Raw genomic sequence first — 26,916 nt, 5'->3', positions numbered from 1 at the left:
AATCAACATAAGTTCTTGATTTTTCAAGAAAGGATTCAGCACATCCACAAATACTTGCATTCTATTTTACATTGGCATCTGCATTAAAGTACGGTAAAATGTTCACATCAAGAATTATTTTCAAAAAGCTGATAATTTAAGAGATGTGAATGGGTTTCCACTGCTGATCAGATCTTTTTAAAAACTATTTTTATAGACTCATTTCAGTAATACTAAACAAAATATTTTATAGTTCACAGGGAATAGATATCCTAACAATTTCCTATTAATTTGATTAATCGTTTTAGTCACTAGGCAATGGGTTACATTCTTGTGCAGTTTTACTTCACAAGCCATGTGAAGATGTTAAACACTGTTATTGCCTCTAGCACCTCAAATTATTGGTGTATTATTTCATGCATGCACTGTCTTTTTATCAATTACTTTTGAAGTAATGTTAATAGACTAGAAAATTGAGACATTTATGAAGTATAGGCTGTGTTTATGAAAAAAATCCATAAAATATGACAAAGGCAAGCCTTGATAAAAGCTGCTTTTTAATAGATTATGGCAAAGTGATCCTGCCAGAAGCTGACAACTGACTCCTCTGAGATCACTCATTTTTATGGGATTAATTTTGTCGTACTATAAATGAAGTTAAGCATCCTAATTGATCTGTACACACAGTACAGTATTTCAGCACAAAACCTTATAACCCTCCTTATACTCTGTTCTGCTGATCCTCGGTTAATTATCTTCTACTGATAACTGAGAAAGACATTTCTACTGGCAAATTAAACTGATCGTTTTTCTGACTTTGTCAGAATTTTACTGTATCCAGAATGATTCTTAACAATCATCAGCTTTAGTGTCAATAAGAGTTTGCAATTTATCTCATCAATTTTATTGACAAAGGGGAGCAAATATTAAAGAAAAAACATTTGGCTAAAATGCTCAAAAGCAAAAGTTAATGAGCTATGAATTATAATCTCCTAGAATAATTATGACCAAGGCTTTAGGCAAAATGTTCTCCAGAGATTACTAAAATATGAAAATCATTATTCTATCATTTTCACTGTAAAATACAGAGACAGTTTCACTTCTCCAAAACTGAATGATGTACAATATAAATTCTTTCACCTTCAGCTTCTGGGTCTGAATCCTCTCTAAGTGGGCTGGGCTTGAGTATCTCCCTAATTGGGCTTTCTTGGTCTCATTCCAGTTTATAAAGGAAATGACTCCACATTGCAGAACTGCTCCCACATTTAGCAACAATTGCTACTTATAAAAAATCAAGTACTCCTCCTTAGTTTTTTTTAATAAAAGTGCTTTTTAGTCATTATACTGTGATTCAAGGCACAACAGCCTTGGAGGACAAGCAAAAGCAGCAGCATTCTTTAAAGCAAAATGCATCAACCCACTGGTGATCCTGTCACCTGGATGGGCTTTATTAACAGAGCTAAAAGGTTCTTGCCTCCAAGTACCTACAAGTGCCTGCAGCAGATTACAGTACCAGAGGTGGCAGTTATGAGTTCTGCCGATAAATACCTCCATTACTGCTGCAGCATATAATTTTACAAATTAGAAGTATGATGTTTTGAATCAATTTTAATGACTCAAATCACTTAAACATTATTAACATGCTGTGACCAAAATGGTTATTTTGCATCAATGCATCAGTCTTGTACTCAGCATAATACATACAAATACAACAACATATGATTTTCTCTTGCGGTTTCTAACATAGCCAGCAGTAGTTCTCACCTCCCTACAGGAACATCATTAGCTGCAGGCCACTATGATAATTAGCTACCGGAGTTGAGAAGTTCTGTTGATAAAATATATTGCTTTCTTATGCATTCAGTTTGTTATCACAACTGAATGCATACACTCTGGAAAGAAGGCATTTATTCAGATTTTAAAATTATGTAGATTTTACCTTGTGTAATTTAGACAGAAAGAATATTTCTTGCTTACCTAATAAGTCCTTAACCACCTTCATTGCTTACCTTGACTGACTGGCTGTAAGGTCCTATGTTAGCAGGGGCCCAGTGTGAAATGCTCTGAACATGCATGGTCTCCTTTTGCTGTTCGATTGTACCCTGCAAGGTTAACCTATTTTTGTGCATGAGGCAATCAATTTGAAGTGGCACTCCATCAGGTAACGAGGCTTCCACACAAACCCTAGAAAAACACAAGGGGAACAATTACAAATAACTTGCTTTCCTTTTCAACATTTGACACTTGCACTTGGTCAGAGACATTTCTCTGAGATGCCTCACTATTAATTTCCCTCCTCTCCTCATTAAGAGCCATCATAATTTTAACCTGAGCTAATTTAAACAAAGACTGAGAATTAATTTTTACCTAAAAATGGACATTATTTGTAGATCATCAATGAGCATGTTTCTCTTTACATTTGAGAATGAATATATGTTGTTAAAAATAATTTTTCAGTATTTTTATCTCTCACCTTATGCGTCAGTCAAGCCTTTTGAGATTATATGTCAAATGCGCTAAGCAAACTCATTTTGCTTTTGTGCTGTTTGAATAAATGAACAAATACAATCAAAATACTCATTCATTTCAAAGAAAAATTTTAATCTTTTCTATTTAGAGACAAATAGGGACTACTCTTTCAATTGCTGAAAGTGTGTGCTGGTCAGCCCAGGAAAAGCAACACTACACTGTGGTTATACAAAAGAGGTATCTGAAGTTTCTGAATAAAGATAACCTACGATAGCTAAATAAAAATTTTATTACAGTATTAACAATATGAAATTAAGCAAAGGATTGAAATGCAAGGTTTCCCAAGTACGAAAAAATAACCTTAACATGTGAACTGTAAAACTGATCATTTTCAAAGTTATAAAAATGCTGTAAAACTAAAAATAAATAATATTATGGGAGAAAGAGTGATTGGATGTTAACGTTAAAGGAAGTGATAGTTAAAAAGAGAAAGAAACAGGTTAGCACCTCAATTTACATTGTAGCTCACATACACTGGCAGGGGTTCAATTGCAGTAAAGCACCTCAGAAGTAGCTGGCTTGGATTGAGATCAAACAGATTAATTTGCAGTAGAATTCTAAAAAATATTCAAGTCAAAATTATTTTGTACCTCAAACTAAATTCTTGATCATAAAAGGAGGAAAGGACAATTCAGTAATGCCTTGAGGTGGTTTATGGATATAACCAGAAGACAAATGTACGTATTTATTACTGTACTCTGCAGAAGGTAGGGTTAAATCAATCAGCTCTGTTGAGATGTTTAGATCAAATTATACAGCTAGGCAAAGATACAAACACTCGATTAAGCGGTTTCTCTAGCAGAGGTCAAAAGAAATCCCCATTTTTTCGACAAAATGCTACCTTTTAAAGGCCACTCCTAGCCCCTTTTTTTTCTTAACCCATACACTGTCAGAGAATAAAAATAGAAAGTGTTGGAAATACTCAACATATCAAGCAGCATCGGTAAAGACAGTGTGTTAAAATTTCGGGTTGATTACTGTTCCTATTTTTTGTTTTTATTTCACCTTTCCAGCAACTGTAGTATTTGGCTTTTGTAATGCAGGTTTCAACGTCATAAATTAATTTAGTAAAACTGGAACTGGAGGTATATAGCTCCTCAAACCTGTTCAGTCATTAAGTGAGATCGTGGTTGATCTGTGATATACCTCATACAACCAACCTTTGCCCCCATAAACTTGGATAAGAAAAAGCTATCAAACTTTATTCAAAAATGAACAACAGATCTAAAATCAATCGCCACCTGTGGATGAGGGTTCCAAATTCAAACCACCTTTTGAATGAAGAAATATTTTCTAATTTCACTTCAGAAACATTGGCTCCAATTTTCTGACTATGCCCCCTTCAAGACTTCCCAGCTAGTGGAAACAGTTTCTTCATATCTACTCCACCTGTTTCCTTTAAAAGCTTTCAAATTTCAGTTGCAAATCAGAACCAAATTCTGGTCAGAAATCAGACAAACTCTCATCACAAACCATGGTCGATATTAGGATTGCAAAACAAAGACAATCTTCACATTACATATCACAGCCCAGTTTCTAACCAAATCTGGCATAACACCCTTAGTAAAATCAGTGACTAGAGGGCAAACATAAATCAGAGTACAAACCCACATCACAAATCAAATCTCATTGTCATATCTTAAAGCAGTGCTTACATTTGCAATCCTCATCTCGCCACAAATCTATGCTGACATTCTGATCAAGGATCAAAGCTCGCTACTTGATCACAAACCACATTCTGCACTCTGAAGTCATGGATTGCATCGTGATCACAAATTTAGACCACACTTACTGACAAATCACCACAATCTTCTCATAAAACCTTAAGAAATAGCGACAGGAGTAGGCTGTTCAGGTATCCGATTGGATCATGGACCATTTGACACTTCTCACTTCCACTTTCCTGCACGTCTGTAATCCTTGATTCCTCTACTGATCAAGAATCTATCTCAGCCTTAAATATAGACAAGGATTCTGACCCCACAGCTCTCTGAGGCATGGAGTTGCAAAGACTCACATCCCTCTCAGACAAGAAATTCCTCAGTCATACATTGGCACCCCTTTATTCCGAGACTATGCCCTCTGGCCCGAGACTCTGCCAGGAGGGGGAAACATCCTCTCAGCAAATACCTATCAAGCCCCTTAAGAATCCTATATGTTTCAATGAGATCACATCTCTTCCTTCTGAATTCCAATGAATAGAGGCCCAAACTGTTTAACCTTTGCTCATAAGACAATCCGGCCATGCCAGGGATCTTCTAGGGATTTCTGAACTCCCTTTAAATAATGGAACTAAAACTACTCACCATACTACAGATGTAGTCTCACCAGTACCTTGTATGACTGCAATAAGACTTCCCTACTCTGACATTCCAAACACCTTGAAACAAGGGCCATCATTCTTTTTCTCTCTCTTTCAAAATTTTCCCTTCCATATTTACTCACATTATACATCATTTGCCAACTCTGTGCCCACTCATTTAATACCTCTCTTTAAAAATTGGCAAATGAAGTACGACGTGGGAAAAAAGAACAGAATAGTATTTAAATTGAGAAAAATTGCAGAAACTGCAAAATTATGGGACTTGGGTATACTTGTGTATGAAACACAGAAAGCCAGCACACAGATGCAGCAGGTAAGCAGGAAGGCTAATGGAATGTTGGCCCTTATTTCAAGGGGGCTGGTGTATCAGAATAAGGAAGACATACTGCAACTGTACAGAGTGCTGGTGAGACTACATCTGGAGTATTGTGAGCAGTTTTGGTCCCCTTATTTAAGGAAAAATATCATTTCGATCGCAGCAGTTCAGAGATGTTCACTAGGATGATCCCTGTTATGGAAGGATTGTCTTATGAACAAAGATTAGATGGAGATGAGGACAAATTTCTTTTCTCAGGGTATGACAGTTTTTGGAACCCCTTGCCTCAGCGAGCTGTTGGGGCAGAATCCTTGTCTGTGTTTAAAGCTAATATAGATAGATTATTGATCGGTAAGGGAATCAAGAGTTTTGGGTAAAGTTTAGGAAAATGAATATGAGGAATGTTGGATCAAATGATCCTACTGAATGGTGAAGCAGGCTCAAGGGGCCGAATGAGCAATTCATGTTTCTATTTCTTATGGTCTTATAGTAAGGAGGAAACAATGCACATTCAAATATCAACTATTTTGTGAAAATATTGAAGCCTCTTTCTTTGTCAGCTTATCAGTAGGTGGTGTGACCAGGAAAGTAAATTCAAACACAGGAAATATAACTGGGAGAGATCAGGGCTAAATTGATGAAGGCATGCAAGTTCTGGTGTTGTATGATCTTTTAGGATTATAACAGAACAAGTTTCTGAATGCTTTGTGTATGTTGTACAGATTTGCTGTCACTGTGTACAGGGCAGCAGAGTGGTTAGCACCACTGCCTCACAGAGCAAAGAATCCAGGTTTGATTGCAGCCTCGGATGACTGTGTGGAATTTGCATACTCCCCCTCCCCTAAAGTCTACGTGGGTTTCTAACGGGTGTTCCAGTTTCCTCCCACAGTCAAAAGATGTGCAGGTTAAGTGGATTGGCCATGCTCATCCCTGTACTGTCCAGGGACATGTCGGCTAGGTGGGTTAGCCCTGTTCTCATAACTTGGTAACCATTTAACATCATCCTTAAGATCTTTGGGATGTTACCTTGTGTATGGGAGCGCTACCATCTGCAAGTTCTCATTAACAGCATTAAAGCATTCCTACTTGGATTTTACCAGTGTTCTTTCACTGTTACTGGGTCAAAATCTTGGGACTCTCTCCTTAACAAGACTGAATACCACTATGCTACATGGATGTCAGCGGTTGAAGGTGGTGGTTCACTGCAACCTTCCCAAGAATACTTTGCAGTGGACCATAAATACGAGGCTAACAAGTGATAGCCATATGCTGTGAAAGGCTATTAAAAAAAGAAGTGATGCACTGACAAATTTTCATTAAATTAAAATTCAATGCACAGCTCCGTTATTATTAATCCCCTCTGATTCAATGTTAGGGAGAAAACTAGATTTCCTGAAAAAAAAAGTATCTTCTTTCCAGAACAGACTTTCTAGACACATATGGATTCCAAAATGTTTGAAATGACAATGAATACAGGTTCAGATGGATACTAATAAATGGTCTTATCTGCAGCAATCACTCCTGCATATCCATCAGAACCTTATCAAATACCTCCAAAGATGAACATGGCTCTATTTGCTTTGAAGAGTGATTAAGCAGATGAAATTATTTAAGAAGCATGATCAGATCACTTAAAAATTGTAAAATAAACAATGGAAATGTTGGCAGATTTCTCCTGTCAGATCATGGCAGTAATAAGGGCAGAATATAGTACACTTTGTTTGATAAAGCCCATTAAGTGAAATATTGTACTCCTCTTTCGGTAGGACAGGATCAAGAATTACTATTGGCACTCTGACAATCCTTGTTCTTCTCTTGTGACAGTAGTTCAGTGAACTTTGATCTTTTGAATAGCTCTTGAAAACTACTACATATAATTTAATATTCTGTTTTCTAATTTGTGGAATTCACCCAGTAACCCAGTACATATTTTTCCTTCTCTCACCTTGCTAAATATTTCTGCAAGCTAAGAATGGTCATGTGTACGAAACAGTAAAACAAAGCAGTCAAAAGGGCTTATAACATTTAATGAATATATTACCTTGCAGGTGGATTTAGATTGAAGTAGGACTCATAGATTGAGTTTATGATTCCAAAATCTCTCATGTTCTTCACATACAGATGAAGCAGAATGATGTCTGATAACTCGTACTCTTTCGTTGCCAACTCCGCTAGAACGCAAGGCAATCAGCTTTCAACCAAAATAGTCAAAGTTTTATAATAATATATTCTGAAGGAACTCTTATCATTAAATTTATTTTCTCTTTCTATTCTGATTTAGAAAGAGTGCTACTCAATTCTACATTGATGTTAAACATTTATTTAGATAAGTGAACACTGCCATTGAAGAAATCTGCCGCAAATGTGGAACATATTTATGACAATATTCATCTTTATTTCATATAAACCATCATACTGTAAATGTCAGTTTAGTAATTCTTGATAAGCATTCTGTGCCACCATAGCATGCTAGTTTTACTTTGTCAGTTTTTTTTGGAGTAAGAAGGACTTCAAGGAGTACAAAGATATGTTTAGAATGCATGTAAATAAATGCCCGAAGTGTGATGAATAATTTGTCAAGCTACAAGTTGAAATAGACGTGTGAGAATATGATAGAGTGACAATAATGAAATGTGGTTTCAAATGGTGACTTACTGGTGCTTTATATTCATGGATCTGTTTGAGAGACAGAATGAGGGAGAGATGAGGACATTTTCTTTCACACAGCGAGCAGTTAGAGTCTGGAATGCACTGCGTGGAAATGTGGAGGAGACAGGTTCAACTGAGGCATTCAAGAAGACAGAAGATGATTATTTAAACAGAAGCCATGTGTAACATTATGCAAAAAAGCTGGAGAAAGGTACTGAGCCAAAATTCTCAGAGGATCAGAGGAGATGGATCAAGTGACCTCATTCTACGTTTTAGCAATTCTGAGGTTGTGAGTTAGTGGGGAGGAGAAGAGGAGGAGGAGGCAATGAGAGAGAAGGAAAGGGAAAGAGAGAGATAATCTGCAGGAAAATCACTGCGCTTTGCACGAATACAGAGTGGTACTACTGAATGACTTCGCAACTCAGTGTCGATGGGGATAATGTTAGAGTTAAGGGTAAGGAGGGGAAAAATTGTGAACTGTGTCCAAGAAACTTGCTTTACCAATTTGCTCTTGGTTCAACTAGAAGGGAGGCTTTGTTGAATCTGGTGTCGGGGAATGTAGTGAACCAAGTAGATCAAATGTCTGCACAAGAACAGTTGGGTAATAATGCTCACAAAAGCATAAAACAGATCGTGATGTTATAGACCAATAGTTACTTGCAGTACAAAAGAAGGTCACAAGGTCCATGGACTCTACGCCAGCTCTTCTCGGAAAAAAACAGTCAGTCCCATTCACTTGATCCATTCCAAATATATTTCCTCCAATTTCCCACTGAATCTGTAAACAAAGCTCTTTCTCAAATCCTGTCTGCATCCTTGCCCAAAACTTAAAATTTCTGTCTGCTAATCTTGTACCAGTAACGAATGGGTACATATTCTTCTAATCTGAGATACCTTTACCAAATCTTCCCTCAATCTCCTTTGCATCAAGAAAAACAATCCCAGCTTCATCAACCTAATAATGTAGCTATGACTTTCTATCACTGGAAGCCTCCTCTGAACTCTCAGATCCTTCCTAAGGTTACGGTGATACAGTAAGGGAATGGGAGGGACTGGATTGCTTTACAGAGAACCATGAAAAGTGAATTGTTTCCTTTCGTCCTGTTATGACTCTACAAGTTAACAATTTTTACTCTAAATCCCAAAATGTGATTAGGATAACATTGATTGTTCAATTTACAACAACAGAGAGAAATTCAATTTGGATATATTGTATTATGCTTTGGCTGAAGTTTTCCAAATATCTATCATTGTCACACACATTACTACATCAAGAAAAATAGGCTGCATAGACCATGTTTCACAAACAAAGGGTCAAATTTGTATCTTAGTCAATGGCACCAACGTATTGTTGTGATGATGAGGACAGTGATATTTTACAGAACAATGCCTCATGTAGGTGGAAAGTTGTTTAGGGTTTATTTTGCTGAAATAACAAATTATTTTAACATCTGAGACTGAGTGGAAGCACAACACTGAAATGAGAAAGGAGAAAGGATAAAGGAAATACCTTGAAGTAGGGAGAATGTCTGCTTTGTTGCATCATTAATGTTTTTCCCTTCCATGGGAAAATGTGTTGCGCTAATCCACTGGTACCCATTTTTTGTGCTCCCAGACCAATGATTCAACATGTCTGAAAGAAAATAAATGACAAATTCATAGAGTATCGAGCAAATATATGCAGAATGGTGAATTCTTCTGTCATTCAACATTGGAAATCATTTCAAACTAAGAAAGACCCCATCTCAGAATTGAAAAACCCGAAGCAGCAATTTCAAAGTCTATGTACATGCTCAGTGTTACACACATACTAACTGACAACATGCAATGACTGGAAACAAATGATGACTACTCTACAAAGATGGTTTTTGGAGCTGTGCAATTAATTTACTAAAACTGCATTGTGAAACAGTTCTATTATAACTAAGTTCTTATTTTAAGGGAGCTTTAGGACTTGAAGGTGCTAACCTATTTATGTAAAACAGTCTAAAATAAGTAGTACAGTATATAAGCATCTTGAGCACTGGTACCAATAATGGTCAACAAAATGCATCTGCCTTATTGGCCATGTTTCATGCCTTACCATTTAGTAAGTAATGGTTATCCACACAAGTGTCAGGCAATGACCATCTCCAACAAGAGAGAACATAACAATCGTCCTTTCATATTTGACAGTATATCATCACTAAATCACCCTGACGAGAAACTGAACTTGACCAGCCATCTGAATAGTTTACAAGAGTCAGACTGGGAATTCTGCTGCATGCAACTTACCTCTGGATTCCCCACAGCTTGTCCACCATTGACAAGGCACAAGTATGAGGGATTACTCTTCAGATACCTTGATGAAATTAGCCATTACAACACTCATGAAGCTTAATGCTATTAGGACAAATCAGTCTGCGTGATTACATCTCATCCACCAACTCCAAAATTTACTCTCCACCACTGATACACAATGGCAGCATTTACCATTTTGAAGAGTGAGGGCAGTGGATACATGGGAACCACTCACCTGCAAGTTAATCTCCAAGCCATACATCAACTTTGAAATATATTGCCATTCCTTCAGAAGTGTGAGATAAAACTCCTGGAATTCCCTTTCTAACAGTGCAACCCATGGATTTGAGTGGCTTAAGAACGTGCCTCACCACCACATTCTTGAAGGCAATAGGGGCAGGCAATGATGTTGGCCGTGCCAATGACACTCACATGTCATGAAAGTATTGAAATAAAATGCAATGTAATCTAACCTGTGTACAATATGCAATGCAACTGAACACTTCAAACAAGTTCAAGAATTAGCATGCAATCTTAGCAACAAAACCAACAAAAATGTTGCTACAATATACATGTTGTAAAAAATTAAACGCTTCTAATAATCATTTTCTTAAAAATGGGGAAATAACTCTTTACGAAATGTGAAACTTCATGCTTTCTATACTTTGTTTAAATAAAACCTCATTGACAGGTCCTTTCTTAGAAGATTTAAACTGCATCAAACCATGGGCACCGGAACCCCTCCAGTCGTGCATCAAGTGAGAACTCAACATTGACTACTAGCAGGCTCCTTTGAGCTCTGGGGTCAATCACAGCTGAGCCCTCATCCTGCCCCTGCCCAATTCCTGCACGTGCTTACTTTGCAGCAAGACTTGCTTGCAAGAATTCTAGCTGATTTTTCCCCTCATTGCACACTTAGGGCTTAAACACCCATTGCTTTCATTGTGAAACCAGCTAAATTGTGATCCATCAGGAATTAAATGCCAACTTATGGATCGAGCTCGGAGCCACGTCATACAGCGCCACCTGAAAAACCTTTTTTTAAGCAAGTGGAATCTATTGTATAATGACAGCTTCCAATTTCTACTGGCAAAGCTATTCCCCATTCCTCCTCTTAAATTTTTATGAAGTTATAGACAACAACATATGGATATATTGTATTAATACACAGAATCATAAAATAAAATCATAGAATCCCTGCAGTGCAGAAAGAGGCCATTTGGCCCATCAACTATCCAAAAAGCATCCCACTCCCCCACCACCCCACCTTATCCCCACAAACCTGCATTTAGCACAGCTGAACGACTTAGCCTGCACATTCCTGGACACTATGGAGTAATTTAGCATGGCCAATCCACCTAACCTGCATATCTTTGGACTGTGGGAGGAAACCGGAGCACCCAGCTGAAACCATGCAGACACAGAGAGAATACGCAAACTCCACACATTCACCTGGGGCTGGAAGTGAACCCAGCTCTCTGGCACTATGAGGGAGCAATGCTAACCACTTAGCCATCATGCTGACCAATTACACATATTACATACACATGATATATTTGTAATGCATTTGGAAATTAACATACTACTTTCGATTGTGACAATATTTAAAAAGTAAAATTCTGGGGTCTGTATTTGAACTTTAAGTGAAATGTAGTCAGATGCCATGTTTTTCTGAAAAGATGTTCTACAGTCTGTGCTGTTACTCATTTACCAAATGCAACATTTTTTCCCACCTTTCCACAAAAATCCCTGCAATTATTATTTTTTTTCTAAATTCACTTATGAGATGTGGAGGTCGCTGTTTGGCCAGAATTTTTTGCCCATTCCTAGTTGCCTTTGAACTGAGGGGCTTGCTAGGCCATTTCAGAGGGCAGTTGAAACTTTATTGCTGGAACAGCACAGCAGGTCAGGCAGCATCCAGGGAACTGGAGATTCGACGTTTCGGGCACAGGCCCTTCTTCAGGAAGGCAGTTCTTCAGAGGGCAGTTAAGATTCAACCACATTGCTGTGTGTCAGGACTCAGACAAGGTGAGGATGGCAGGTTTCCTTCCCTGAAGGGCATTAGTGAACCAGATGGGTTTTTCCGACAATCGACAATGGTTATCAATAGATTCTCAAGTCCAGATTATTATTAAATTCAAATTCCACCATCTGCCATGATGGGATTCAAACCCAGGTCCCCAGGACATTAGCTGAGTTTCTGGGTTAATTGTCTTGTGATGATACCACTAAACCATCGGCTCCCGATGCATTTGTAAATTTCTTCCATGTAATTCTTATCAAATGTAAACGGAGCAGAATTTTTCCATATTATTTCTAACTGTGTTGTGTGGTGACTAACATGTCTCCCCCTCTCACCAACCCACCACACAGATTGTCATGGTTTCTCCATCGAGAAACTAACTACCCTTCTTGCCTGTCATGGTGACCAGGTAAATGTTGAGGCCCCTACGTGGATATTAATTGACAACATAAGGGCCTCAATTGCTGGCAAGTCAAGAAAATCATCATGGACCTTCTTGCCCTGCACTTAATTGCAGAGGTGGCAAGAGAGGGTTGAGCTTTTCTCCAGTCCAACTCGTATAATTATCTGACATCTTGCCACGTCTCTTATCACCTCCAGGAAGGGAAAAAATTGCACCCATGGTTATTTGTAAAATGTATTCCTTGAGTTTATTGAGTAGGTCACAGTTGGACTAATGGAATGGACATGCATGTGACAGCTGCAGGTTAATGTGGATAAGTGTGAAGGGACTGGGAGAAGCAACACATCTAAATGGCACCTTTTTGAGGTTGTTGCAAGAGTGCCTGGAAGTGTACATTTACAAATTTATGAAAATGGAAGAATAAGTTAAGAAGGCACGTAAGCAAGCTGTTGGGATACTGTCCGTTCTGCTATAACAAGTGTTTTGTTAAGACAAATTCACTATTACATTATTGATGAATTGGGGACACTGTTTCCAAAGCATTCAGGTTTAAAGCATATATTGGCTATGATACAATTCTGGCCCCATTAGTTTAACTGGTGCTGCTACCACGCGATTTTCTTATAACACGGTATTGTATGAGAACGGAACTGCCACATTAAAGCAGAACTGACTGTACTTGAGTTTGTAAATAGCAATGTTAAATACAAAAGCAAGATGTTATACTAAACTGTAAATCCACAGTTCAGCATCAGCTGGAGTTATTATGTACAACTATGGACTCTTCAGCAAGAATGTTGAAGCCTTGATCAGGTATTCAATGAAGTAAGTGTTGTATAAGTATAAGATAGGGACTCAAGGAGTTATAATATTATTTTAGCATGGATAAAGACTGATTAACAGACAGGAAGCAAAGTGTAAGGCTAAATGCTGTATTTTCAAATTGACAGCTATGACAAGTGGAGTGCTACAAGGGTCAGGACTGGGTCTCAGCTATTTACAATTTACATTAATGATTATGATGAAAAGACCACAAATTGTAGCCCAATTTAGCTTGAAATGTAACCTGTGCAAGGACAAAGACACTGTAAAATGTTATAGACAAGTGAGTGGACAGCAAGGTAGCAGCTTAAGTTTTATGTTGGAAAGTGTTAAGCTATTTGGTTTGGTAATACAAATAGATAAACAGAATTCTTTGAAAGGTTTATGATGTTGATATTCAGAGATTCAGATGTAGGCATTACAAGGGTCCAAGTAAATTATGATGCAGGTAAAACAGGCAATTAGGAAGGTAAATGGCACGTTGGTGTTTACTGCCCTGGGAACAGACATCATCGCATGACACAGTTACAATAGTATAAGGCCTTAAGAAGACCTTACATGGAGAACTATGGCTCGATCTGGTCTCCATTTTTAAGGAAGGATATGCTGCATTAGAGGTAGTACAGTGAAGGTTCACGAATTTGTCCCCAGGGATGACAGAGCAGTCCTATGTTGAGAGGCTGAGCAAACTGGGCCTATACTCTTTGGTTTAGAAGAATAAGAGATGATCTGATTGAAACCCGCAAGATTTTGAAGGTGCTTGATCAGGGAGCTACAGAGGATGCTTCCTCTGACTGGGGAATCCAGAATAGGGGAGCGTACAGCATCAGGGCTAAGGAGAAAGCTTTTATCCAAAACGTCGATTCTCCTGCTCCTCGGATGCTGCCTGACTGCTGTGCTTTTCCAGCACCACACTCTCATCAGGACGAAGGAGGTGATTTAGAGTGGAGATGAAAACAAATTTCTTCAGTTATAGAGTTGCAAACCTTCAGAATTTTCTACCCAAGAGGATTATTGATGTTTCATAGATTAATATATTCAAGATTGGGATAGATAGATTTTTGATCCCTCAAGGATTCGAGAGTTGTGAGGAGTGTGGAGAAAGGTCGAGCCAGAAAAACATCCATAGTTATATTAAAAGGTGCAATACATCAAATAGTTAACTCCTACTCTATTTAGGTTTCTACCTTTTATGGAGGATGATACCAGGGATATGTTTTGGTAAAATGAATAAGGAGAGGCAGTATAAACCAGATGGTAACATTTTAAAGAGGCAACAGGATCAGAGTGACCTGGGTGTGTAGGTATTTAAATACTTGAAGATAGCAGGACAAGTTGAGGACGCTGCAAGAAAGGCATTCAGCTTCAATAATAGACACAAAGAGTGCATAACAAGAAAGTTATAATAAAGCCCTGGAAAACTGTGTAAAATCATGAAGCATAGTGGCAATGTAAATAAAGCTAAATTATTTCCAGTGATTGAATGGTCACTAATCAGATTTAAAATCATTGTCAGAAGAACTAGAGGACAAATGAGAAATGTCTCTAGATGTAGGGTTATGATCTGCAATGATTTTGTCTTAAAGAATGGTGCTATCAAATTCTATAGGAACTTTCAAAGGTGATTAGACAAATTCTTGAAGGGGTTAAATTTGCTGAGCTATGGGAAAAGCTGGGGAACAGGACAAAATTGGACAACTCTTTCAAAGAGCCAGCACAGGAATGATGGGCCAAATGCATGTTTCTGTGCTGTGACATCCTATGATTCCACATGAAACCATATAACTAATGCATTTTCTTGATTGCCTATTTATTATGCACCAATTTGCTGGTACAGATGAGTCATAAACTCACCAACATCAGATAAACTACTTGAGGTGAGATTCCAAGTGATCTGTGGTTTTGACATGTCTCTATTGTCCTCTTTTTCTGCACTACTCTCCTGATCACAGCAAGACAAACAGGGCTTCCTTTCAGCAAATGCTATGTTGGCTGGTATCTGCAATAGAAAGAAAAAAGTTAAAAGTTAACTACCTCTTCACAAAATACACAGAACTATACTGGGCTTAATTTTAGCAAAGCTAATTTTAACAGCAGGGCACCATTGATATACTGCTTTCATTTTCCTGAACATTCGGGCCAGAGGTTTGAGGGAAATGATTGCTGAGCCATTAAAATCAAGCAGCAGCAGGCTGATGCAGAGGAACCAAGCTAACTACCCAAGTAAGTGTCCTGAAAGAGAAATCCAATAAGAGGAGTACAGGGGAGGAGGGCCACTGCTCCCTTGGGGAGCACTCCTTCACCTCCTGTTTCACAGGAAACCATAAAAATACTTCCTTCCTGCCTGCTTTCTGCCTGGAAGCAGAATTAAAATTGGTCCCGTGGTTTATATGGGTTTAGAATTTGTCCAAATTCCAGAAATTATAACGTGTCTTTTTCATACAACATAGTTTTAAAATGTTGACATTTCGAAATTTGCAGAAATGTTGACTCCATGTGTTGTGCACTCAACATGTCTGCAAAATTAAAGAACTATGTTGCATTGTTATAATTGCAAACGTCTGCAAAGATTGTAATACGAGATTCCTTATCAATCTTCTTCGATTCTGTCTAGCTTGAGAAATACCTATAAAATATCAGAAAGTTGTCCATAGTAATTTTGTACAATATACATATTGTAACATATGGAGTATTTGAGCTAAATACAGATACTGCTTTAGAAAATAAAATTAAAACAACTTGTCCCAGTTGAGTTCATACATTGTTGAAAAATGTCACTCAGACCTATGTGGTTTAGTCAATACAAGAAAATACTAAAATGGGATATCTCTTGGAGTTTGTATATTCTGCCTGAGTCAGCGTAGGTTTCCACTGGGTGCTCTGGTTTCCTCCTGCAATGCATAGATGTGCAGGCTAAGTGGACTGGACATGCCAATTGTCCTTTAGTGTCCAGGGATGTGCTGACTAGGTGGATGTGGGGTCTGGTTGGGATTGCTCTTCAGAGGGTCAGTGCAATTTTGATGGGTCGAAAAGCCTTTATCTGCACTGGAGGATTCTATGATTCTATGACATGAAAAAGCTAAATTTTGTAATGCTGCATTTGAAGTTTAAATTCATGTTTCCATTGACCCACTGCTGCAAATATCTAATTCATAAGTCATTTTTAGTATACAAATTGTAGATTTGGAAATTGAAATTTAATAGTAGAAAATGGGATAAATTCAACTGAAGCACATGGACTTGAGGCCATGTTATTTTAAACCGTTTCAGCACTTACTTTTCAGCTTGATACAGGGAGAGTACTGAAGCACAGGAAGTGACAAGGCAGCACAAGTGTTTCTGTTAGCAGCCTCCAGGCAGTTATGGTAGGAGAATTCCTTGGAAGCCATTGATAGTGCAGTGCCACTGGCAATATGGTAAAGGAAGTATTTGGTTGATACATTTGAGAAACATTGGAGCTCACAAAAGCCCCCGGAGAATTGTATACTCTCTGTGAAAGATCTGAAATTGTCCTTATGGATAGATGCTACTGCTTAGTCTTAGGAATCCAGTGGAATACAGTCTCAGGGGAAGAGGTGGAACTACCTGGATGTGAGTACTCTTTGAGGCAGTCTGTGATGGAACGGCTTTTGAAAGAAGTCCAAAACTAGATCTTCAAAAGTAAAGAACTAGAATGCCTTGTAACACAAGACATGTTTTATTGAACTTTGGTTGCCTACAGTTCCATTTGCATCTGGGTGATATCTGTTTTGAATGCATTGGACATTTAATGTACAGTTCCTTGGCCTTTCAATGTCAGTTTGTACGGTAATCAATAATTACCTCACATGAATCCTAATGTTACACACTATGCTGTATACATCAGATTGTTCTGCAATTCTATCTTTATATAATATTTAATTTGTTCCTTCAATCACATGGATTTGTGTGGAATTATTCTCTTATTGAGTACCAGAGATCTCACGCTTTTTCTATTTCAAAGAAATCAAAAATTATTGGTGTCAAAAAGTGTGGTGCTAGAAAAGCACTGCAGGTCGGGCAGCATCCGAGGGGCAGGAGAATCGACGTTTCAGGCACAAGCCCTTCATCGGGAATGAAATAAAATTATTTGTCTCTGGTCGGTCTGTAACATAAGTTTGATATACTCATCAGGGATCAAAATACTACACATGACGCAGGGTGTGGATGATAAGAGATCGTGTTCAAATTTAAGCAATCAGACTAAGTAAAGCCCTTTTCATGGCTAAAGTACCCAAAATTTCAACAGTCAAACAAACAAATAAGAGAGTGAATTGTGATACCTTACATAAGAACATAAACAGATACAAGGGTAGGTCATTTAGTCCCTTGAACCTGGCCCACCCTTCTATAAGCTCATAGCCTCAACTCCATTTTCATGCCAGCTCCTTATAGCCCCCAATTCCTCAATAATTCAAAAATCTATCTACCTCCTCTTTAAATACTTTCAGTTTTCTCACCTCCAGAACTCTCTGGGGTAGAGAATTCCAAATATTCATTTTTCTACAGTCTAATGAAAAAAGGCTTAACCAGCTTCGCCATCCTTGATCAGTCAACCCTTCATCCCAGGAATCAGCTCAGTAAGCCTTTTTTGAGCTATCTTCAATATCACTGCACCCTTTCTTAAATCCAAGGACCCGAACCATACACAGTACTTCAGAAGCAGCATTACCAACACAGTTGCATCAAAACCTGCCTATTTTTAAAATCCTAACCCTTGGCACTGAGAGGTAGCTGCAAGGCCACTGCATGTGCAGGGTCTGACACCCTGTTCTGGCTGCTCATGGACCAGGCTACATATCAGGATTGTTCATTTGCTCTCTTAGCACTTACCTGGATGCTCAAAGCTTCACTGTCTTGCCTATTAGCACAGTCACATATCTCGGCCAGCTGGACTTGCAGGTAACAGCTCAATCAAGAGGGCAGACATCTTGCTGGACTGCCGCATGCGACATCAATCTCACGCCAGCAGCTTATGTGGCAAGCACACTGTGCACATAGTAAGCTAGCAGTCATGCCTCAAAGTCTTAGGGACTAGACCTCTCTGACGTCCATGAAGGTACCTGACAGTCAGGGGGACCAGGCCAGCCTCCAATATGAATCCAGGGGGCTAGCCATTCTCAGGATTTTGCTCAGTGTGTTCTTGATCTGGGGTTCCGTGTATTTGCAGCCTGGGATAGTGAGTCATGGTCAGTCCTGTGTCTCCATACTAGCAAGTGCAGAGAATAGGGCTAACGTGAGAATGGTGTCAGCTGTATACAACTCGTTCATTTTGCTTCCTGAACGGACATGAAGTTAGGCATCATGCTGGGACAGTTATATTTAAAGCTAGACAGAGACTCACACACATGTATTGCAAAAACAATCAAATGATAGAAATGCAAGACTTTATATACAGTGCCCTAAAAAGTTTTTGGTTTCTTTCTTGCTCTCCCAACCCTGAGGGTTGAGGGGGAATTGGAAAGGAGAATTGTGAAGAGTATTTGTAAGGTGGGACTGGGTGAGTAAACACAGTAAAGCACGGAAAGCATGGATGGAATTGATATAATGCAGGTGGGCCGCTCTTCCCTGGCTTCTAGGGAAAAACAGTGTACATACCACACACACATAGCTTTCAACACGCTCTCCTAACCCTCAGGTTTTGTGGAGGATCTCCTTGCTAGAGCCAATTGGACACTGCTCAGCTTCAACTTCCAAAGGTTGGGGTGAGGGGCAGAGTTGGAGGTAGAGGGCTTGGTCACTGCTGGAGTGTCTTGACAGGAGTCTCAAAGAGGCTATGTTAATGGCTCCTCCTCTGCTGGGTACCTCTGGGCACTGCCCTGTCATCATGTGAGGAAAGCGCACCAGGAGTGGGATCCAAGTTCCCCAGCTCCCTGTCTCCATACCTTCATTCCTGAGGATCAAAGGCTAGGGTGATGCAGTGCAGGTGAATGCGTGTGTGCAGCAGACCCCGAGGGTGCGGGACCTGGCAGTTCATGGCAGCCCATAGCCATGGAAAAATGACAATCAGATTTTTGTTGGGCCCCCATAGCGAGGTTACAATCCCGCAGCAGTGTTTGAAGGACAGTATCAGTGAGCTACAGTCAGAAAACATTTCTGAGCTTCTGGGATGACTGGCAGAGAGGATGCGCTTGGCTTGCAACATCTGAAATGGTGTCAGGCTGGCCTTTAATTGCAGACCCTCAGGGTGTACTGGATAGATACAAGTCTGCACTGCATCACTCCAGCTACTGGTCCTCCAGTTGCTCCTTCCTGACAAGAGATCAGACAGTGCCAGAATCTTTAATTCCAGAAGGTTCTGCCAGTGGACAGCACTTCTGGCACGATTGCCACATTTCTCTGTGTGACTTGCGGAACATCTCACCTCCATTGATAATTAGCTCAGATATGTGCAATGATGTTGAACAACTGGCCCTTAACATTGACGAATATGATTCTGTCCAACAATAATGCCATACTTTAAATGGCAGAGGTGAAACAGCCGTAGAAACACTGAAAGCAGCTCCATTTTTTGTCTAACTAATTCACCCACGGCCTAAAAAATTTAAGACGATTCCACGATTACAGTCTGGAAAAACTCAAGTGGTTCACCCAGAATACCCCTTGGATACTTAGTAATAAACTTTTTGCAATAAAGTCTCAAACATCAATAACATTGAGCAGGTTAATATACTCTTTCAGTTCAAAGCATCTTTTTTTCCACAACAATGCCAGTTCCAACAATAGGGGCCTCAACTTAGTGACCGATAATACAGTCCTGAACAGGGGGCTACCGCACTGACTTATATATTACTGAACCAAGAAAACTCCCCCTCCTAGCTTACAATCTCAAAATGTTAATTCTGGGGACATTCCCAGCTAAGAGAAATGTCTCAAACCACATTAATGAAGCTTTTCTAGGATCGAAGGAAAGTAGGGCTGAGCAATAAGTAATCTTGTGACTTCACATTTTCAGATGGGTGAGGAGCCCAGTCAAGTACGATAACAGAATGACAGAATTTAAATGGAATGTGGTATAGTGAGGATATAATCGCTATGTCTAAGTAGAAGATATCTCTAGCTAGCCACCGAAATGATAAAAACCTTGCAACTTAAACAGTCATTTATTTTCAACAAAGAAAAGAAATGCAGTCTCCTAATGTAACAGAAAGATAATCCACTGGGCATTAGTTCCAGAACAGCTGATGCAATTAAAGGAAGGTTTGGAAGGATAAGCCAGATGGACAAGCATCTTTCTCCTGCCCTAAACATTTTGACATTATTAATAGGAAAGGTTTATGAGCCCTTTTCCCATATTAGCCTTGTTCATGGAATAGCTAGTGTCAAATGGCTTAACAACTGGAACAACCAACAGAAATGACAAATGACAACCTTAGTCTTAAAATTCATACAGTACTTAAAGAGATCATTTGGCTTACTGAGTCCACACTGACGCTCTAAAGAGCTTGCCACCCAGGTCCAACCTGTAAGCCTGCATTTACCATGGCTAGGCCACCTTGCTTCCACATCCCTGAACACGACTGGGCAATTTGCCATGCCCAATCCATCTAACCTACACATCTTTGGACTTTGGGAGGAAGTTGGAGTACCTGGCCGAAACCATGCAGACATGAGGGGAATATACAAACTCCACGAAAAGCTGGAATCAAACTCAGGTCCCTGGTATTGTGAGGTAGGAGTGCTAACCACTGAGCCACTGTGCCCCACGTTAAGCACCATGCTGCCCCTTGTCTGACAATTTCTCCAATTAAAGAGAAAAGCGGTGGTAACTGATACAAGTTGACATGGAAGTCAACTAGATCATTAACAAAACCTTAGTCTAATGCTCCATAATTCCTATGCAAACAGCATATGTCTTGATTATTTCTACCAAATTGCTCTATTTACAGGCACGAACAGTCCCTTCTAAAAATGAGTCTGAAAAATAGTTGAAACAAACTACTGGTATTATGTTAAAGCAGAGAAACTTTAATAAAGCTGAGAAGTCACTTGAGTCAGCTTTCCCTCCAATACTGCAGATTTTGTTTCATTTTTTAAAGTTTGTATTCAATATTTAAAGCTGGAATTCAGGACAGAGGAGGAAGTTCTCGGTAATCTGTGGTTAGAGAATCTTCTCAAGGGGGAGAGGGAATTCATTGTACACATTGGAATCAATGGGATAGGAAGGGCAAAGGATGAGATTCTGAAGGGAGAATGTAGAGAGTTAGGCAGGAATTTAAAAAGGAGTAATTTCTGGATTACTCCCGGTGCTGCGAGCTAGTGAGGGTAAGAATAAGAGGATAGAGCAGATGAATGCATGGCTGAGGAGCTGGTATTTGGGAGGAGGATTTACATTTTTGGATCATTGGAATCTCTTATGGAGTAGAAGTGACCTGTACAAGAAGGACAGATTGCACCTGAATTGGAAGGGGACTAATATACTGGCAGGGAAATTTGCTACAGCTGCTCAGGAGGAGTTAAACTAGTTTTGTGTGTGTGTGTGTATGTGTGTATGCGCGCGCGTGCGTGCGTGCATAGGTGGTGGTGGGGGACCCCAGGGAGATAGTGAGGAAGGAGATCAATCTGAGACTCGTGCAGTTGAGAACAGAAGTGAGTCAGTCAGGGCAGGCAGGGACAAAGCAGAGAACAAGGTAGGACTGATAAATTAAGGTGCACTTCTTTCAATGCAAGAGGCCTAACTGGGAAGGCAAATGAACTCAGGGCATGGTTAGGAACACGGGACTGGGATATCATAGCAATTACAGAAACGTGGCTCAGGGATGGATAGGACTGGCAGTTTAATGTTCCGGGATACAAATGCTACAGGAAGGATAGAAAGGGAGGCAAGAGAGGAGGAGGAGTGGTGCTTTTGATAAAGGATAGCATTACAGTTATACTGAGGGAGAATATTCCCGGAAATACATCCAGTGAAGTTATTTGGGTTGAAATGAGAAATAAGAAAGTGATGATCACCTTACTGGAATTTTCCTATTCCCACTAAGAGTCAGTGGGAAATTGAGAAAAAAATTTGGAAGGAGATCTCAGTTATCTGTAAGAATAATAGGGTGGTTATGTAAGGGATTTTACCTTTCCAAACATAAACTGGAACTGCCATATGTTAAGGGTTTGTTAAGTGTGTACAAGACAATTTTCTGATTCAGTATGTGGATGTACCTACTAGAGAAGATGCAAAGCTTGACCTACTCTTGGAAATAAGGCAGGGCAGGTGACAGAGGTGTCAGTGGGGGAGCACTTTGGGGCCAGCGACCATAATTCTATTAGTTTTAAAATAGTGATGGAAAAGGATAGACCAGATCTAAAAGTTGAAGTTCTAAATTGAAGGAAGGCCAATTTTGACAATATGAGGCAAGAACTTTCAAAAGCTGACTGGGGGCAGAAGTTCACAGGAAAATGGACTGCTGGAAAATGGGAAGCCTTCAGAAATGAGATAACAAGAATCCAGAGACAGTATGTTCCTGTTAGGGTGAAAGGAAAGGCTGGTAGATATAGGGAATGCTGGATGACTAAAGAAATTGAGGGTTTGGTGGGCCGAAGGGCCTGTTTCCACACTGTAAGTAATCTAATCTAATCTAATCTAATCTAATCTAAGTTGAGGGCTTGGTTAAGAAAAGAAAGGAAGCATATGTCAGATATAGACAAGATAGATTGAATGAATCCTTAGAAGAGTACAAAGGCAGTAGGAGTATACTTAAGAGGGAAATCAGTCGGGCAAAAGGGGACATGAGTTAGCTTTGGCAAATAGTTAAGGAGAATCCAAACGGTTTTTACAAATACATTAAGGACAAAAGGGTAACTAGGGAGAGAATAGGCATCCTTTGTGTGGAGCCACAGGGGATGGGGGAAACACGAAATGAGTTATTTTGCATCAGTGTTTACATAGTGTATACTATGGAAGATACAGAATGTAGGGAAATAGATGGTGACATTTTGAAAAATGTCCATATTACAGAGGAGGAAGTGCTAGATGTCTTGAAAAACATAAAAGTGGATACATTCGCAGGACCCTCTGTGGGAAGCTAGGAAAGTGACTGCTGGGACCCTTGCTGAGACATTTTTATCACTGATATTCAATGTGAGGTGCCGGAAGACTGGAGGTTGGTTAACGTGGTGCCACTGTTTAAGAAAGGTGGTAAGGACAAGCCAGGGAACTATAGACCAGTGAGCCTGACATTGGTGGTGGGCACGTTGTTGGAGGGAATCTTGAGGGACAGGATGTACATGTATTTGGAAAGGCAAGGACTGATTAGGGATAAACAACATGGCTTTGTGTGTGGGAAATCATGTCTCACAAACTTGATTGAGTTTTTTGAAGAAGTAACAAAGAGGATTGATGAGGCAGAATGGTGGATGTGATCTATTTGGACTTCAGTAAGGCATTCAACAAGGTTCTCCATGGGAGACTCGTTAGCAAGGTTAGATCTCATGGAATACAGGGAGAACTAGCCATTTGGATATAGAACTGGCTCAAAGGTAGAAGACAGAGGATGGTGGTGGAGGGTTGTTTTTCAGACTGGAGGCCTATGACCAGTGGACTGCCACAAGGATCGGTGCTGGGTCCACTACTTTTCGTCATTTATATAAATGATTTGTGTGTGAACATAAGAGGTAAAGTTAGTAAGCTTGCAGATTACACCAAAATTGGGGGTGTAGTTGATAGCAAGGAAGGGTTACCTCAGATTACAATGGGATCTTGATCAGATGGAGCTTAATTTAGATAAATGCATGACATTTGGGAAAGCAAATCTTAACAGGACTTATACACTTAATGGTAAGGTCCTAGGGAGTGTTGCTGAACAAGGAGACCTTGAGTGCAGGTTCATATCTCCTTGAAAATAGAATTGCAGATAGACAGGATAGTGAAGAAGTCGTTTGGTATGCTTTCCTTTATTGGTCAGAGTGTTGAGTACAGGAATTGGGAGGTCATGTTGTGGCTGTATAGGACATTGGTTAGACAACTGTTGGAATACTGCGTGCAATTCTGGTCTCCTTCTTATCCAAAGCATGTTGTGAAAGTTGAAAGGTTTCAGAAAAGATTTACAAGGATGTTGCCAAGGTTGGAGGATTTGAGCTATAAGGAGAGGTTGAATATGGTTGTTTTCCCTGGAGTATCAGAGGCTGAGGGGGTGACCTTATCGAGGTTTATAAAATCATGAGGGCATGGATAAATAGACAAAGTCTTTTCCTGGGGGTAGTCCAGAACTAGAGGGCATAGCTTTAGGGTGAGAGGGGAAAGATCTAAAACAGACCTAAGGGGCATGCAGAGGGTGGTACGTGTATGAAATGAGCTGCCAGAGAAAGTGATGGAGGCTAGTACAATTGCAATATTTAAAAGGCATCTGGATGGGTATATGAATAGGAAGGGTTTGGAGGGATATGGGTCAGGTGCTGGCAGGTGGGACTAGATTGGGTTGGGATATCTTGTCGGCACTGACAAGTTGGACCAAAGGGTCTGTTTCGATGCTGTACATCTCTATGACTCTAGTTCTTTATCACAGAGGGTTATCAAGGCTGGGTCACTAAGTATGTTGAATGCTGAGATACACAGGTTTTTAATCATAAAGGGAATTGACAGTTTGGGAAAAAAAGCAGGAAAGTGGAGTTGAGGGTTATCAGAACAGCTGTAATTTCAATGAATAGCAGAGCAGACTCCATGTCTTCATGGCTTTCTTTTGCCCCCATGTCATGTGATCTCATTGACCAAACTTACCATCAGATAATTGTCACTTTCCAAGAGGTTGAAATTTGGAATGCATTTATTTCGATGTGGGTTAAACATGCTCCACCATCACCCGAAAAATGAGACTTAGCATAAACTGCAAATTTCTTTATAAATTTTAATAGTGAAGCTATCATGTAATGATGATGCCCTGACCATGTGAATACCCATTTAAATGGAGCAGGAATGGTAGGTTAATGTGAGGCACGGGAATTACTGCCAAGTGTTCAATTTGTTCATTACATTTAATGTCTTGCATAGAATGTTTCAACCTTCCACAGCTCCCAAACCAAAGTTCCTTCTAAGCACTAAGCGTTTCAATCTACAAATCATATACCAAAGAGCTCCAACACTGCAGAAAGTAGTTACTATTGCTGTGGTCCAGTTCAGGTGAGATTTAAAAAAAATACCCTATGTAAATTGATACATGGAAGATTACAAAAATGCCTGGTTTTCAGACAAAGCCAGTTTTTAGACAGCCAGATTTGAGGCATTCTATCTGTAGAACGGGCTCCCTTCAGATTGCCTGTGTTGTTAGACACTAGTTAAGCTCTTACCATTTATTTAAGGAAATGCAAAACAGAGGAGAATTGAGGTCATGAATGACTGCAGTGCAGACTGAGAATGTGCTGCAAAGCTGAAAGTATACTTTTAGTGTGAGATTTTAAACAGCGGTTTCATCAGCCTTCTCAGGTGGGAGACAAAAAGGGTCCCAAGGTACGCATGAGATAAGGACAAGGGAATTTCTCATGGCATCGAGACCAAACGTATCCTCAATGAACTTCATCAACAACAGACTAATCAATAGTTTATCTAATTGTAGTATGTGCAATTTTGTTGTGCATAAGTTAGTTGTTCAATTTACCAACATAAAAATAAGTGATTACAATTTTAACAACAGTTCATTTGCAATGCAATGCTTTGGGAAAATGCAGAAAATACAAAAAATATTGCTTTTTTCCTTCAGTACTACAGAGAACTAGTGAAATTTAAAACTTCCTCAACTTTAAATTTTATAAAGCAAAATATAAAACAAAAATTACAACTTTACATGCCATTTTCTATGGTCCTATCTATGAACATGTCCAATAAAAGGGACGTGAACTATTAAAATAAACTGATAAATATCATTTAAGTGGTCTGAGATTCACTGGAGTAATCTCCAAAAAGTGCTATATTTATCGTGTTTTCACACTGTAACCTGAAAAATTAATGAATACCAGAGCCAGTACCTGCCCTCTATCGGTCATTAACCATCCAGCACTCACATGCCTGACTTTGATAATTTATTTTTTGTCACAATGATAATTAATCAATAAGCAATATGAGCTACTACTAATGAGGAGAGGATGTCATTATCAATTAATACAAGTTAATACTGAAGACAGAAGAGTATAACTAGTGTGGACAGGTGTTTTGTGGTGCACTGGTCGTGTCCCTGCCTGACAGCCAGAAGGACACCGTACATGAAGGACAGGTTGCACCTGAACTGGAAAGGGACCAATGTCCTGGGTGGAAGGTTTGTTCGAGTTGCTCAGGAGGGTTTAAACTAATACGGCAGGGGGGTGGGAACCTGAGCTATATACCGGTGGTGAGAGTTGGTGAAGATAAGGCAATAGCAAGAGGTAGCGCAGCCAGTGGGAAGGAATTTCCTCGGAAAGAACCAAGGGATCGGTTAAAGTGTGCTTGCTTTAATGCAAGGAGTATCAGGAATAAAAGTGATGAGCTTAGAGCATGGATCAGTACGTGGCGCAATGATGTTGTGGCCATAACAGAGACGTTGGCTTCTCAGGGGCATGAATGGTTGCTGGATGTTCCAGGGTTTAGAACATTTAAAAAGAATAGGGAGGGGGGGAAA

The 26,916-nt window shown here is 39.5% G+C and overlaps 1 protein-coding gene across 9 annotated transcripts in view; it reads right to left on the bottom strand.

Moving 5' to 3' along the window:
* Positions 1 to 26,916, bottom strand: part of dph6 (diphthamine biosynthesis 6) — a 304,120-nt gene that overhangs the window by 137,922 nt on the left and 139,282 nt on the right. For 7 of the 9 annotated variants that reach the window (XR_006312826.1, XM_043698016.1, XM_043698019.1 and 4 more), the window contains exons 9-12: positions 15,179 to 15,323; positions 9,307 to 9,429; positions 7,189 to 7,318; positions 1,989 to 2,163 (exon numbers count right to left, since the gene is read on the bottom strand). Coding sequence is in view for 8 of the 9 variants with exons in the window: in XM_043698016.1 (XP_043553951.1) it covers positions 1,989 to 2,163; positions 7,189 to 7,318; positions 9,307 to 9,429; positions 15,179 to 15,323 (573 nt within the window). In the remaining variant the exon portion in view is untranslated. Of the gene's footprint in view, positions 1 to 1,988; positions 2,164 to 7,188; positions 7,339 to 9,306; positions 9,430 to 15,178; positions 15,324 to 26,916 lie in introns of those variants that run through there. The other 2 variants (XM_043698023.1, XM_043698024.1) reach the window with 2 other exon arrangements.

This window comes from Chiloscyllium plagiosum, chromosome 10 (assembly GCF_004010195.1).
Source record: "Chiloscyllium plagiosum isolate BGI_BamShark_2017 chromosome 10, ASM401019v2, whole genome shotgun sequence".
In the NCBI taxonomy this organism is placed as follows: Eukaryota; Metazoa; Chordata; class Chondrichthyes; order Orectolobiformes; family Hemiscylliidae; genus Chiloscyllium; species Chiloscyllium plagiosum.
This window is presented reverse-complemented; position numbering and strand designations above follow the sequence as displayed.